This window comes from Balaenoptera borealis, assembly GCF_965194805.1.
Source record: "Balaenoptera borealis genome assembly, chromosome: 11".
NCBI classification, from domain to species: Eukaryota; Metazoa; Chordata; class Mammalia; order Artiodactyla; family Balaenopteridae; genus Balaenoptera; species Balaenoptera borealis.
The window spans coordinates 51,785,141-51,800,146 of NC_138868.1; the positions used below are offsets into that span (position 1 = coordinate 51,785,141).

The 15,006-nt window shown below is 41.9% G+C and overlaps 1 protein-coding gene across 6 annotated transcripts in view; it reads right to left on the reverse strand.

The window, feature by feature from the left end:
- Nucleotides 1-502: 502 nt before the first annotated feature.
- The window catches only part of FCHSD2 (FCH and double SH3 domains 2), a 310,099-nt gene continuing 295,595 nt past the window's right edge, over nucleotides 503-15,006 (reverse strand). For 4 of the 6 annotated variants that reach the window (XM_082342955.1, XM_082342954.1, XM_082342952.1 and 1 more), the window contains 7 exons: nucleotides 14,560-14,694; nucleotides 9,137-9,220; nucleotides 8,839-9,016; nucleotides 8,333-8,553; nucleotides 7,221-7,350; nucleotides 6,996-7,078; nucleotides 2,413-4,494 (listed from right to left, as the gene is read on the reverse strand). In XM_082342955.1, the coding sequence (XP_082199081.1) occupies nucleotides 4,411-4,494; nucleotides 6,996-7,078; nucleotides 7,221-7,350; nucleotides 8,333-8,553; nucleotides 8,839-9,016; nucleotides 9,137-9,220; nucleotides 14,560-14,694 (915 nt within the window). In that variant the 3' untranslated portion in view covers nucleotides 2,413-4,410. Of the gene's footprint in view, nucleotides 1,418-2,412; nucleotides 4,495-6,995; nucleotides 7,079-7,220; nucleotides 7,351-8,332; nucleotides 8,554-8,838; nucleotides 9,017-9,136; nucleotides 9,221-14,559; nucleotides 14,695-15,006 lie in introns of those variants that run through there. The other 2 variants (XM_082342951.1, XM_082342953.1) reach the window with 2 other exon arrangements.

Below are 15,006 nucleotides of genomic sequence, written 5' to 3' on the forward strand. Positions count from 1 at the left end.
AGCAAGTGGGTGACAAAAAGCATGCTTAGGTGTTTAGCACACAGTGTGGAAGAGGTGTGAACCCTAAGAGGTGTGTCCATTTCTGTTGTTTCAGGATAACATTCCAGGAAAATATTCCCAGACCAGGGCTCTCTGACACAGACATGGCAGAAATGCTGCATCTGTTTTTTTGGCCAGTGGGACCAGGGGAAAATGGTCCAGAAACAAGATGCTCTTTGGCATTCATGGGGTCCTTGGCAGATCAAGCAGTAACAGCAAACACAGGGAGCGTCTAGGAGGAAACTTATACTGGTTAAGTTGTAGGATTTCAGGACAAATTACAATTCTCTCCCTTCTAAACTGAAATTTCTGTAACGTGGTTGTATTTTAGTCATGAAAAATAGCTTCATAACAAGCATTAAATGCAAAGATTCAGCCAGATTTTGTTATAAGGCCCATCAGAGGGTTAGGAAATAACTGGCTTCACAACTGAAAGCTTTGGCCGGGCTCCTTGGGCAGTGAGTGAATAGTGCAGCCCGGGTGTGACCACAACCCAGAGGACAGTTTGCTCTGTCCCAGTGGAGAGTCCAGTGGCTTGAATTTTCAACTTTTGGCCATCCTGAGAAGTCTCTGTGTTCGTAAAGTCTGTTCTCAAATATTGTGACCTTTTTGTGTGATGTTCTCACTCTGCATCTAGAAACTGAACTTACCTAGAACGTAAGAGTTGGATAAGCCCTTAGAAATCATCTCATTCTACTTCTTTTAAAGCCGGGGTTGTGGCAGCCCAGTGGAAAGGGCGTCCATCAAGCGGTGGCAGGGCTAAGGCCAGAGGATATCCTCCCGCTTGCTTCTGTCTGCCTGTGGATGTGGGCTGGGGTGGTGGGTCATAGAAGAAAGGGATCTAGGTGATGTGCTGCGAATCTGGTTCAGCTGCCTTACCTTTAGTTCCTGTGATGAAGGAGGCCCCAATATAGCTATGATACAGGGGTGGGACGATTAGCTTAATTCCGTCCGCTGGTCACAGACCAGGGCCTCTGGGGCCAACAGTAGTCTTGAATGCGAGCAGCTTTCATTAGCAGGGGAAGGCAAAAGATGGAAATGATATTAAATGTGCACTGATAGTCCTTACCATATTTATGGTGAAGCACTTTCACACCCACTCTTTCCATTGGGCCTCATGACAGCCCTGTGTTACTAGGAGGCTGGAAGGATAGCAAGGAGCAGTTCTGTAGGGGAGGCCGCTGAAAATGGGGGAAGTGATGGTGAGGAATGCTTGTGGTGACCACCCTGTGCTGCACACTTTACATGTCCTTCTTGGATCCACAGCATTATTCTCATGTTTCCGATGGGGACACTGAAGCTGGGTTCCACAGCTGTCAAGTGGGAGGCAGGATTTAACTCAGACCTTCCAACTCCAAAGTCCATGTTGTCTTCTACGCTGTTGGTGGGAGTGTCAACGGATACGGTCATTTTGGAGGCCAATTTGGCAACATCTAACAAAATTAAATACACACATACCTTTTTGACTCTCAAATTACGTATTTAGGAATTTACCCAATATTTTTACTGGAACAAATTTTTAAAGAATTATGTACAAAGGTGTTAATTTCAACTTTCGAATAGCAAAGGGATGGATACAACCTCCTCATCCATCACTGTAGGAATGTTTAAATTATGATATATCCGAACAGTGGAATATAATGCAGCCTTCAAAAAGAATGAGGTAAACCTAAATATATAATCTCACATATAAAAAGGCAGTGTGTGCATATGAGTTCTATGCACAGAAAACGTCTGGAAGAATACATATAGCACATGCCCAGCTCTGGAAGAGGAGGGCTGTGGGGCCCCTCCCCAAACAGGCTGACCTCTGGTCCTCACTGGGCCGGCTGGCAGCCAGAGGGACTTGGCTTTTCACCTGGAATCCTCTAGCCACCCCCAAGACCAGTAAAATCTCCTTCCCTTGACTCGTTACTCAGGGTAGAGGTTTAGGAAAGGACAGAGTAGTCCAGAGTGCCCACTTCCTAGAAGCCAGCAGTCACATCCTCTGAGGGGACTCAGTGGCCCTCCTCTCGCCCTTCCAGCTGCAGAATCCGAGCTCCCTCCTCGGCTCCCTCAGTGCACTCTCTGCCTCTCCCTTCCAGCACCTCACACAGTACTGTCGTCATGTGTATACCTTTTTTCTCCACTGGGAAAGAACCTTGAGAGCCAAGACCACAACTTATTTATTTCTATCTCTAGCATTCAGGGTACTACACCTGGCAGGTGGGTGGCATGCGGGACTGTTTGTCCCATGGATGGATTAATTTACTTCCCCCTCTCTGTATCTGTTGTAGGGTTTAAAGGAGGGCATAGAAGTGTCTTTATAAGAAGCACTGGGTATTTGGAAGAGCCTGCTTACCCAAATCTTTTTATAAGTAAAACTTAGAAAACTTAATTCCATTTTTTTATTATTCAACATTTTATACATAATAAATACAAAGTTTTTACAGCCACTGTAAAGAAAGCACATCTGCACAGAGGTGCTTCCTCTGAGCCCAGCCGTGTGCACTGTGACACTGGATTACATGTCCTGGAGGGAGGGGTTCTTTTTAAAAAGGAGGCATATTTTTACAACTTTGTTTTTTTAAAATAAAATTAGCAGCTCTTCCAAAAAATATTTTAAAATATAACAAAAGATTTCAAATAATCCTCTGAGAATGTGGAAAACCCAGATTCAAGGACAATTTTGCTAGCTAAAGAGAGAATACAAGACTGGGTGGCAAGAACTGCCTGATTTCAGCACTTTGAAGATTTCTAAAGTGCTTTGAAGATTTTTAACTTGTCAACAAACTTCAAAATCTTAAAAAAAAACCCCACCCTTTTCATTTCTTTTTTAAACTTAAGAATAAGTTTGATAAACACAAAAAGACCTCAAATAGATCAACAGGTTAAGAAGCAAAAAACAAAAACAAAAATCCTCAAATCACGGAGAAGATTCATCACTGGGTACTGTCACTGAAGTGATCAAAGGACTAACTGAAAATTTCTTCAGCTCTGACCTTATTTTTGGTCAAAAATCCCATGGGGACATGTGGCGAGCATTTCAAGTTTTTAGATTCTTAGGAGGGATGGCGTTTTCAAAGCATAAGACAACTTTCGAATTAAATTCTGCAAATTTGATTTCTTAAAAAAAAAAAAAAAAAGCCACTGGCAAATATCCCTTAGTCCCTAAGTAATGCACTCCCTATCTTCCATAGGAGGTGGAGGGCCGCCAGAGGCCTACTCTGGGACGCCTGCTGCTATGGGTTTGTTAGCCTGCAGAGAAAGCTACTCCTGGCTCTCCCTGTGACATGGAGAACTTGTCAATTTGCACCTGTGGAATCCTTTAGTCCTTCACAGGAAGCTGGTTTCCATGAGCCACAGGTTCTTCCTCCCAAGGAAATGTCAGGTCAGTTGGACCTGGGAAGCTGCATTTTATGTGGTGGGTGGCTGCCTGGGCCAGTGGACTGGCTTGGGAATAAAATAATGCTAGAGGCCTCCCCAGTAGAGGAGCTCGACAAGGCAAGTATGTGTCCCCAGTTTATCTAGACGTTCAGATTCTAAGGATACTGGTCAGAATAGTATACGCTGCAAAAATTAAAATGAAAAATACCCAAATATAAAAAGAACATTAAATTGGCTCATTTCAGATCTGGAAGCTCCATTTCTGCTTTCGCCACAGCCTCCTTTCTATCAGTCTATGTGATGGGACGAGATTCGGCTACTAGTTCAGCCCCTCCATGTTAGCTCCACTAAGACTAAATGAATGGCATAAATATTAATACAAAGGACACTGTTATTGTTTTAAATCTGTTAGTTGTGGAAGAGATGTGCATTAATGCAATTGTTGCTAAACTCAGGGCAGTCCATTTTTTTCCAATACGGTTTCAGTTTCTCAATTTGGGGACTAACTGCGGGGAGGAGCCAGCCTCTCCTGAAATCCCTCCTTCTGCTTCCTTATGTAGCCAACATGACCTGATTAAACTCAATCAGATGAGCAAAAGCCACTTGAAGCAAGATGAGAATCTTTGCCACATCCTTGTGGCCACAGTAATATACTGTACGAGTGCACATGATCAGTATCTCTGTGACTGTGCCCTGATCGAGGCCTGGTCTTGAGTCTCATACAAAAATGGGCCACTGTTAGGCAAGAGGGCTGTCCCCCTCTGTGCTTCTAGGGCCCTCTAGGATTTGTGCTGTGGTAGGAGAGATGACATAGAAAATGACAACAAAAAAAGGCACAAAATATTCAAAACATGGGAGGAGTCTACCAGGCCACCCAGTCACATATAATCCTCCTTGTATTTGCTCTGTTCGAGTCATCATCATGCAAAGGTGCCTAAAAAACAAGACTGGCCAAACTCTAAGCCTGGCCTTGATTGTAGCAGTAACGGACGGGCAAACCCATCATCACACCAGTGTGATTTCCACATCCTCGATCTTCTCTGCTGGCCTTCGGTGGTTCTGCGTAGGTGGAGGGGGAGCTGCCCGGACCTGAGCAGGAAACCATCACATGGATTGTCAGTCAGCTTCCTGATTCAGTGCCTGAAGCATCCAAACCCCAACTAGTCATTTATCCAAGGACATGGGCACCCCAGGGCTCTCAGAAATACTCTTAAGAATGTGCTTTCAACTTAATTTTCACAACTTCTTACACTGAGAAGGACCTACTGTTCTGGATGAAATGTGAAACTCATGATTCAGGTTCTTGCCTAGGCTGAAATCCTCATGGGCACAAGAGTCTTTGTAGCCCTAAAAGCCTCGTCCAAAGCAAAGGCCTAGAGTTGAAAGCAAGAGAGCAATGCTTGGAGAACTGAAAACCTTTCAACATGTCTTGGAAGGAGAGTTGCAAGAGATAAGACTAGAGAGATAGGCTGGGGGTAAGTCATGAAGGGCCTCATTAAGCCATATTTAAAAATCTGAGCTTTATTCTGTAGGCAAAGAGGAATCTTTGGTGGATTTTAAACAGCAGTATCAGATGTGTGAAAAGATGACTCAGGTAAAAGTTTGAAGAAAACAGTGGTGGTGGGCAAGAATACAGGTGACAGTTTTGGAGACTCCTGTGGTGGTCTGAAAGAAAGCTGATGTTGGCCTGCACTAGGGTACCGGCAGTGGGGGAGCAAAGGGTGGAAAAACTTGACAGCTGTCTCCAAGGTAAACCTGGCAGGACTTGTGATGACTCTTTGTGGAAGGCAGGGTCAGGGAGGTGTCACGAGTGATGGCAGAGCACTGGCAGGATGGGGGTACCACTCACCAGGACAGGAAATATGGGAGAAGGAGTATGTCTGGGAGGGAAGATAATTAACTCATGTTTTGCTGAGTTTTGGGGGTTTTGGTACATATACACTGAGATTTCCACAAGTCTGAAGCTCAGGGAAGAGACTGGACTGGCAGTTATAAATCTGGGAGTTGTCAGTAAATAAATGGTTATCAAAGCCTTGGGAGTAGATGAGATTACTCAGAGAGTGACTTTAATGACTTTAAAAGAAGCAGCCAGTGGAAAGAACCCTGAGAAGCATCAACAGAGATGGATAGAGGCAGAGAAGCCCGCAAAGGTCAATGAAAATGTAACAGGGAAGAGCCAATTCTGACTCTGTGTTGGATGTTTCTTTGACTTTAACCTTTGCTTTTTGTTGCTTTTGTTATTATAATCATATACAGTGGCCTGACTCAGGGAACCCTGCCCCTCTGCCTGAATGTTAAACTAAAGTGCCTTTGTTCAGCGCACAGGGAGACAATCTGACCCTGCCCACCTGTGAATGGCTGCAGAAAAGAAGAAATTAACACATCCCCTCCCCATGCTGGCCAAGCAGGCAAAACTAATGGCCTTTTAACTTTACTTCCTCAACCCCTCTCCCCTCTCTGTTCTATAAAAGAAACAGGCATCCAGACTCATGTTTTTTTGGGGACCCTAGCCTGCCACCTTCTTGGTCTGCCGGCTTTCCAAATAAAGTTATTCTTCGCCTCAATTCCTCGTCTCCTGATTTATTGGCCTGTCGTGCGGCAAGAAGAGTGAGTGTGGACTCAGTAACAAAAAGGAAGGGCCAGGAAGTAGAAAGCAGACCAGGAAAGTGTGGTAGAACAAATAGGTCCACTTCTCTCCATTCCCGCTCTTACCCTCTAGTCCACGCTACTGTCCCCTCTTGCTTGGACCACTGCTCCAGCCTCCTAACAGCTCGCTCCCTGTGTCCGTTCTGTCACCTTCCTTCCATTCATCCTCCACTTAGCTGCCATAGTAGTGTTTTAAAAATGCACAACTGGTCATATCACTGTCCTGCTTACAATCTTACAATAGCTTCCTAAACATTTAGGATCAAGAACCAAGTCCTTAACAAGGCACTCAATATCTGCTGAATGAACAAAGCCAAAGGTAGTGAGTGGTTCAAACAACTGTGTCAAATGCTGAAAAGGGGGTCTAGGAAAATAAAATTGCAAATATGCACTAGATTAGCATGCGAAAGTTATGACCTTGGAAGAGCTGTTTCACAGTGAGGTGGTGGGGTGGAGTCGTTGGCAGCAGAGTGAGGGGTGAGTAGAGGTGATTATTTGTAAGAATAGATTCTTTTGAGAATAGACGCTCTCAAACCTCAAAATGCATGTATCTTATTTCATCTCAGTGTCCGTCAAAGAGGCAATTAGAGGCCTGGAAAATAGGTTCTCATTAAATGCCTGCTGGAAAAAAAAATGCTTCTGTTTCACAATTAGACCACTTTAATGCTCACAGAGCTTGTTATAATTTAAATACACTTTCATAGCTGTCACCTTGCAATCTCACCACCGCTCAGTGAGGAAAGCACCAGTGTAAGCTTGACCTTCCAAGATGTGTTCATTTTTATAGCCTTCCTTTTCCAGAGCTCTTTTTAACTTCCCAACTCCATCTCACCCTGGCATGGAGGGAATTAGTAACAACACAGGGGTCATGGAGATACATTAATTTCTAACTTTCAATTTGGAGAAACTACGCATTCTATAACCCTGCCAGATAAGAGACTTACAGGTCGTAGTTTCCCATATGAGGTCTCAGGAGTATGTCTGGATGCCTGTGAGAATCCTGGCGATTCGGCATGGAAGCTGTTTTCTAAGGGAGGGAATCAAAGAAGCTCAATTTATTTGTGTTGTTGAGCAATAAAAATGCTAATGCAGATCTGTTTGCTCTTCAGGTGAACGTGTGGATTTCTGAATGAAAGCGTATGTAGACCCATGCCCAGGAGAACCCTTACCATTTGCTGAAGGAGAGCGGGGGAAGTACTGGGAGCTCCTCTTATCTGGGCTGGGGTAAGGGCTACTAGGAGGCTGGTCATACAGTGGCAGTGGAGGCAGGGAGCCGGGCAGCTTGGGGGAGGGAGAGATCTGCAGCAAAGGGAAGAGAGGTTACGAAGTGCTCACTTGAGGAAGGAGAGACTAGCAGGCTTCTCTGACTACTCCTGGCAAATTACTTTTCTTTGGAGCTAAGTTATGATTATTAACTTTCTTGGTCAGCCTCATTAGAAGCAAATGAACCTAGGATAACCACCCCAACCCCCAGTTTTGTGTTGCATTTAACTTTTTCCTTCCACAGATCTCATTATACTACTGATTTTAGTTTATCTTAAACAGTTACCAAGTCAAACCATTCTCTAGAGTTCTATTGAAAACATACCAAATTAGTCAATTCAGTGAAGAACAAAAAAAGGGACAAGCTGTATTTTTCAGTGAAGATAAAATAATTGGCTGAGTTTCTGACTAACCCAGGTTCTGTAAATGTCACGCTAGGTGGTCACAATACCACACAAGCAAGATGGACAGACATGTTCCTTATGGTCCTGGACCTGCCAGGCCTGCTGTGACTGATCAGAATTAGAAGTTTCCCGTAAAGACAAGGTTTGCTATGATGAGCTAAGCCTATGGAGCTCTGGCAGGCTCATCAGTTCTCTGAAAAGGACTAGCAGGACCTGGGCTGGGCAATGAGGCTCTGACAGCGTGAGGGAGAAAAAGAGCAAGCTAGTATTTTTACTGCATAAACTAACCACAGAGACAATACATTCCCTCTCTGGTTTCTTTCTTTCTCTCCACCAAACCATTCTTTTGTATGTCACACACAATTTAGTATTTTGGCTCCCCAATTCAGAGAACAGAATGTGGGAGAAGTGAGCTGTCATACAGCCATTGCACAAGAGCCTGACTGACAAGTCTCTGCTTCCCAAATTCAGTTTTGCAGAAACCCGGCAACCAAGGATTGGAGTGGTGAGGGTGAGGCCGAGACCACAGCCCACTTTTGCGTGGGTCAACAGACTCCTTGGGAGTCATTTTCTTTAAACATCTTTTAATTCAGCTTTCTCCCCCTGTTGTGCACCTGAATCTCTCGCATCCATGGAGTGTCACCGTTTTCTGAGGCTGAAAGTTCTTCCACTAGCACTGACGGGAAAACTCCAATCCGCCCATTGAATTCCCCTTCCCAGAAGCCATCGTCATCCTGGTTTTCTTTGTTCAAGATTCGGATGATTGCTCCCTCAGGAAAAGATAATTCATCATCTGTCTGGCCCTCGTAGTCATAAAGTGCTTTCACAAAACAGACTAGGTAGCAAGAGAGAGAAAAATGCAGTAAGAACACTGGCAACCAGGTTACTTTTGCAGCCACCCCATGCACAAGTGACAACTAAAAGGCCATCGTACAGCTATAATTCTGTACTCACTGAAGATCAACTTTAGGGTTCTACTGTACAGGATAAACGTGACCAAATAAACATATTACAGAAAAGGAATAAAGTTGTGCTTTTTAACCTACTGAAGGCTGACTCCAGGGTAAAACAGTTTAGGCCAAATGTGACCAAATAAAGAGTGCCTTGTTTCAGTCTTTACCACTGGCATCTCCGTTGAGGCTGCCTGAAACGAGTTCGGCCTCCGTGGAATTGCTGGATGTGTGTGACCGACTGTCCAAAGCAGCCAAGGACTGCAGCATGCTCAGCAGACTGTTCGAGGTGGGAAACTGTAGGTACTTTTCTGGTACATAACCCACTTGGCCGACTTTATTTCGAGCCTGAGTAAAAGACATGTGACAAAACAGGTTTGCACACACAATTTGGACAGGGTACAACAAGAACCAAAACAAACTCCTGAAAATGTCACAAGAAGGGGTGATATGAGCAAAGGAATATACCTTTACCCAGTCTTCCATATCTCCATCTTCAATCACTTCTAACACCTCATGTTCCTCAATGGTCAACTCATCTGGTTGAGAAGCCTGCAATGTAGGATGGTCATGGACAAAATTAAAAAGGTTAGATAAAGAGCAGATGTGAACTGATCATAACAAAAACTGGGGATCAAAATATTGAAATGATTTTGAAAAACGTACTGAACATAAAAATTTGAGTGTTGTAAAACTATCATAATGAGGTGAAGTTTTACTTTAAAAAACTAAACAAAATAAAGCCACAACAAAAACTGGAGAAACGGAATCCTCAAGAGGCAATCAGGTTCAGTGAACACAGCACTCTGCTGGAAGTAGAGGACCTGGGTTCTAGCTCCAGCTTATGTATCTATTGGTAAGTTATTCAACTTCTTGATGCCTCCATTTCTTCAAAATGACAATCCTGCCATTCTCGGGAAGATGGGGGAGTCAGTGTGGGATGAATAAGCACAGAACCATGATGATTTGGGAAGCACAAGCAAAGGAGAAAGCCGTGAATTAGAACTACACCAGAGGGCTACCATGGAGGTGCAGGCTGTGAAAATGCAAAGAGCTATGTACATGGATTGACTGATAGCTTGAGCAGTGCCTGGAATTCGTCTGGAATCACCATAAAACAGTGGCCAAGAGAAGAAAGTTGTAGGAGAGAAATGATTGAGGTTGGTCAAAGTTTGGATTTATTATGCTCCAACTTAACTGTAGAGACTAGGCTGATCCACTTGAGTGCTTCTACAGAAGTTGCTGTGATTTTTTTTTTTTTTTTTTTAAATCCCTAACAGCAGGAGTCCACTAGCACCAGACACCTAAATACTACCCCTGAGGCTGTGGAATCTGAGAGCAAGCTCTCAGGGACTCTGCAGGGGGGTTGTAGAGAGAGACTCTGTGGCTTTGTTTCATAAAGAGACTTGCCTGTCACATGTAACAGGAGGGGTCTGCGGACATCTTCTGGCTCTTAGTGAACAGCCTTAAAAGCTTTCCCCAAGTCCCAAGATTAGTTAAAACTACTGCTTTAGACCATATAGTTTTTCAGATCTCACAGTCTCAAAGTGTAAAATAGCTCCAAATTACGCAAGCAAAAGTAAGGCAAGACTCATTTCCAAAGACTCATTTCCCATTTCATGTACATTTCATCAAACCCAGATTCTGGATATTGCTACAATAGCTGCTTGAGACAGAAAAATAGTATTGAAAATGGCTGACCAATCACAGAAATACTCCAGGACCAGAATTTTAAATATATTACCTCTGATCTCAAAATATGAGAAAAAAAAAGTTCACTGATTTTTGATAGCTTTTCCAATGGAATTTTTTAAAAATTTAATTTAATTAATTTATTTTTATACAGCAGGTTCTTATTAGTTATCTATTTTATACATGTTAGTGTATATATGTCAATCCCAATCTCCCAATTCATCCCACCACCACCACCAACCCCCTCCAATGGAATTTTTTCTCTAATCTGAAACCACACTATGCCTTGAATATACTAGCAAAAGGCACCTTCGTAACAAATTCTGTGGCAAAACTTAAAAAGTTATCAACACAACCAGATTTCAGTGTGTGTGACAGCAAAGCAGGAGGGTTAAGAACACCTTTAAATATAATGCTGCCCTTGTAAAAGAAGTCATGAAGGTCCATGCAAGTTGTCCAACATTGTTATATAAGCAGACACTAGCTTGATCATACAATACCTAAGCAGTGACCAATTCTTCCACTTGACAAGGTCAAGTCCTTTGCATGACACTCAAAACCCTGTGGTCTCTTGATGCTTTGGCCCCAGCAAACTATTCCATATTCTCTGAACATACCACGTTCTTTATTGCCTCTATGCTTTTATCAGGCTGTTCCTTGTTTCCAGCAGGCCCTGCTCCCTCTTTCCCATCTGGTGACTAGATTTAGATTACTGTGAGTTCAAGTCCAGCTTCAGTCTGTTTCTACAGGCAAGTGACCATAAGACCTTTTAGAGCCTCAGTTTTCTTTTTTATTCCTATTACAATGTAAGCTCCACGAGGGCAGAGATTTTTGTCTGTGTTCCTCAATGCTATATCCCCAAGCCTAGAAAAGAGCACAGCGTGGTACATGGAAGATGCTCATGTACGGACACTTGTTGAAATAATGGGTTGGTTGATAATATCTTCCTTATAGGGTTATTGAAGGGATTAGAAAAAAAATATATATATATGTATGATACCGGGCACACAGGACTTCATAAATGGTAGCTATTATTATTACTCATGATTTGATGCCCAGCTTATATGTTTTCCAAGACCACCCACAATGAGCTGGTTGCTTTTTCCTCCTTTTATTCTTATAAGGCTTTGAGCATCCCTCTAACACTGACTACTGTGGCACTCAAGTTAGTTGTTTGCACTTGTGTGCTTCCTATTAGAATGACTTACTTAAGGCAGGGAATGTAATTCTTCTCACTTATCCCAACTAAAGACAGCAAGTGGTCAGTAAACAGTTATTAAATAAACACACGGTCTCACACTACCTCATGAAGTCCTAATATGCAGTGGCAGCCAGGACGCCAGAAGCAGCCATGCCCTCCATTCCCACCACCATCTCTCTAAGTTTCCTGTTTTCTTTTAAAACAATATGATTTTTCCTGATGACAGAAGTAATACATGTTCACTGTAGAAAAGCTAGAAATATGTATAATTAAGACCTTAAGGTAATACAATTTGATATCTTACTTTTTGGACATATTTCTTCTTACATAAAAAACTCTAATATAATTTTCAATTATCTTCATAAAATTTGTTATGGTTACATTATATGAATGGTTAATTTATTTAACTATTTCCTTATTGGACTGCCAACTTTGCTATTATAAAGTAGTACTATGATGAAAGAGCATTTTGTATCCAGAATGTTCTTCTATATTGTGGGTCACTTTCTTAGGATATATACTAGGTAGGGTCAAAGTTATGAGCATTTTTAAGGCTTTTGAAACTACTCCTTAAATTTAGCTTTTCTTTGTTCTCACCAGATTAACTTAGGCCTTCTTTGCTGGTCTGGACCATAGGAATCACAACTAGGCTTATAGTTAGTCTCTCTCCACTCTAAGCTACCCTCTCTGGAATATCTATATCACGACCAGGGTTACCTTATTTAAAAGCCCAGTCTGATTTTAGGACACCCAATGGCTTCCTTCAGCCAGGATAAAAGCCAAACTCAGTCTGATCCACAGGTCTATCCGACATCTTTACTTCCAGCTGCTCTATTTCCCACACTTGATGCTCACCCAACACTGAGTTTAACATTTCCTGAACACCCTATTATCTCATCAAACTGTGTCTCTGTATCTGCTGTTTGCTTATAAGGCTCTTTCCCTTCCCTACTTTATCACTGTAACTAGAAAAATCTTATTCATGATCCCATTGAAATGCTACCTCATCTGTAAAATTCCTCAGATGTAATAATCACTCAGATACCTAGGACCTTCTCTGTTTAAGGACCTTAAATTTTAATTCTGGAACTTCAAAGTAAATATAATACTGAGACGGAAGATAGGGAAACAATCCCAACCAAGTTTTATAATATTTTAAAACACCTTACAAGTATCTCGGAAGATGACTTCAAATTTTCAAAAGGTTATCAAAACAGTTTACATTGGGAAAAAAAAATCCCAACCCTTTTAGAAAAGAGGAAGTATTGTTAACTTAAATATATAATACAAGGATGTTAAATGAAAAAAAGTCTGGTAATCACTGATATTAAGGAGTAAATAATATCAGCTTTTGGCTCTCCAGGGATGGTGGTGGTAGGAGTGAGACTGTCCCATGTATGATTTAGATTCTCTTCAGACCCTTCCTCTGCTGTTGTCCCTTAAGCATGGCATTAACATGAAAGGAATTCATTTAAATTAATGCCATTCATTAAAATGAAAGGGATTCATTTGTTCATGCCTTCCTTACATCATTCATTTATTCATTCCACAATTATTTCCTGAGGACCCACTATGTGCCAGGCACTGTCCTAGGTGCTGAAGACACATACACAAGGTACACAGACGCAGACAAGGTTTCTGCCTTCATGGACCTTTAGTGGAGAGTCAGATAAAGAAGTATGAAAACAAACAATATTCAGTTTGGTTGGTGATAGGTGCTATATAGTAAATAAATGAGGACAAAAGCGCAATGGGATAGAGTAGTGACTGGGGAGTTGGCTATGCATTTAGGTGGTCGGGGAAACCTGAGGAGGCACTATTTGAACTGAGCCTATATGAAGAGCAGTGGGCAGCCAACCAAGATTTGGGAAAAGACAGTTCCAGGTAGGGGAGCAGCAAGTGCAAAGCTGTCAAGTCAGAGGAGCATAGTGCTTTTGAGGACTGAAAGGCAGCCAGAGTTGCTAACGTGTAGTGCGTGGGTTGGGTGGGTTGGTCTGACATGAAGCTAAGGAGATTTGCAGGGGCCAGATCAATCTGGACATTATAGACTCTCGTGAAGAGTTTATTTTTCTTTGTGTGATGGAAAGCTTATAAAGGGTTTTAGGCAGGGGAATAAAATAATCTCCTATACGTATTAAAGATAATTCTGGCTGCAGAGTGGAAAGTGGACTGTTGGTAGACAAGTATGAAGAAGGGATACCAATTATTAGGGGTTTTTTTCTTTTACAGTAATCAAAGCAATGGCCTAGACCAAGATGCGAAATGTGAATGGATTCAGGATATGTTTTGGAGGTGGACTCAACAGGACTGGCTAGTGATTGATGAAGGGAATAAGGAAAAGAGAGGAACCGGGGAACTGAAACTCAATTTACTTTGTTTGAGTAAAAAGTTAATGTGAAAGCAGGGCAGGGGTGAGAGAGATTAAGAACTATTATACCAAATCAAGTTTGGAAGTTCAGGAATCTATTTATCCAGATCCCTGCTTAACCTGGAAACAAGAGGTGGTTATATTAAGGTTAGGAAAGGTAAAGTTTAACAAAACTGCTCTGTCAAGCAATTTTATTTTAATACCAATTTTGAGAACTATCCTAATGGAGGGTCTTGTGTCAGGCAATTGATACGGGTAAGAGTTCTATTTACAGAAAATTTACTAGATGTCAGGCACTGTGCTAAATGCTTTGCTATAAAAGTGGTATCTCATTTAGTCTTCAAACTAGCCCTATAATATTATCCCCATAATATAGATAAGAAAACTGAGGCTCACAGAGACCAAGGGACTAGCGTGGTTATGTAGATCGTAAGTGTCAGAGACAGGATTTTAACCGAGGCAGTCTGACGTCAGAGCCTGGACTCTTTCCCATTATGTTATGTTGCCTCTAATAGGAACTGAACACCAATTTTATGATAAGTACAGTATAAGAGGCTGGGTAGATACAGTTACTTGTATCTTCAGAGTTGTCACAATTTAATATGAGAAGTATGTTAGAGAAATACAAACCTTATAGGAATAAACAACTTTGCAGGTGAGTGGATAATTTCTTAAGGTGCCAGAAGGGCTGGAACTGCTGTCATCAAAAACATCCATGTTGTCTTCAAACTCTTCTCCTTCTTCTCTCTCGGTATCTGCATTAAGCTAGGAAAAATCAGAAGCCATTGGCTAGCTTGCTTACTTCAAGAAAATGGATGAAAGCAGAAAAAACACTTAAAACCTGATTGTTTCAAAATGTTAATTTACTTATTCAACTGCACAAAGAAAAGTATCTGTTCTGTTCTCACTTGCATTTTTCATGTTATGAAAGGGCAGAGTTTTTTTTCTTTTTAAAACCAAGAGTCAGTTAAATACTGATTAATGAAGGCCTCTTACCATTTTAAACTGATCATATCAGGAAACAGTAAAAAGATTTCTAAGTGCTACTAATGATGTGGAGAAACAGGTTTTCAGCTA